Below are 709 nucleotides of genomic sequence, written 5' to 3' on the forward strand. Positions count from 1 at the left end.
TATAATTTTAGGCCTACTTAAAAAAAAAAAATAGACAACCTTTCGTTGATTCATTCTCGTCTTGTAGTTGAATCTTTTTCTCTTTCAGTTCAGTAGTCAGTCTGATTAATGCTCGAGTATGAGAGGAATTCACATCAGCTCACCTGCAACAGGGGAGACAAGTCATTGTGGTTGCACTATATACTCGGATGTGAACACTGCATTAAAGGTTTTAAAGATGAAATAATTTAATTTGTTTATTTCTTTCACAGGTCTTAAAACATTTCAGCAGCAAATTTATCTTATATTTATCTGTGACTTTAATCTTTATGTTGTAATTTCTGCACAATGCTTATGTGACCAAATGGAGTTGCAAAAATATTGAATGATCTGCTCCAATCTGCTATTGGTCAGCTAAACAGATAGCCCCGCCTACAACTCACTATATTGGTTGCATGACTGAACCAAGTCAAGTCGGTCAAAAAAAAAAGGGATTTTGATATAGCCACAGTGATAACTCTTAAAATATTAATAATCATAAATAAATAAATAAACATTCCATTCTATTATCACTATTATTTTATAAATAATACCTATTTGGGAAACCTGTTTGAAAAGCAATAATTAATTTAGCATTTTTATTTGGTGCCACTATAACAGTATAATCAGAAATTACACACTTAAACTTTAAAGGTTCACTTAACAAATTTAGTCTTTTATAAATAACAGC

The 709-nt window shown here is 30.6% G+C and overlaps 1 protein-coding gene across 1 annotated transcript in view; it reads right to left on the minus strand.

Annotated features, from left to right (window-relative positions):
* ncf4 (neutrophil cytosolic factor 4) overlaps nucleotides 1-108 on the minus strand; it is a 19,992-nt gene extending 19,884 nt beyond the window's left edge. Inside the window, exon 1 of the mRNA XM_016528026.1 lies at nucleotides 40-108. Coding sequence (XP_016383512.1) covers nucleotides 40-54 — 15 coding nt within the window. The 5' untranslated portion in view covers nucleotides 55-108. The remainder of the gene's footprint in view (nucleotides 1-39) is intronic.
* Between the last annotated feature and the right edge of the window lie 601 nt (nucleotides 109-709).

This window comes from Sinocyclocheilus rhinocerous, unplaced genomic scaffold (assembly GCF_001515625.1).
Source record: "Sinocyclocheilus rhinocerous isolate Xijiao unplaced genomic scaffold, SAMN03320098_v1.1 scaffold1292, whole genome shotgun sequence".
Lineage (NCBI taxonomy): Eukaryota > Metazoa > Chordata > Actinopteri > Cypriniformes > Cyprinidae > Sinocyclocheilus > Sinocyclocheilus rhinocerous.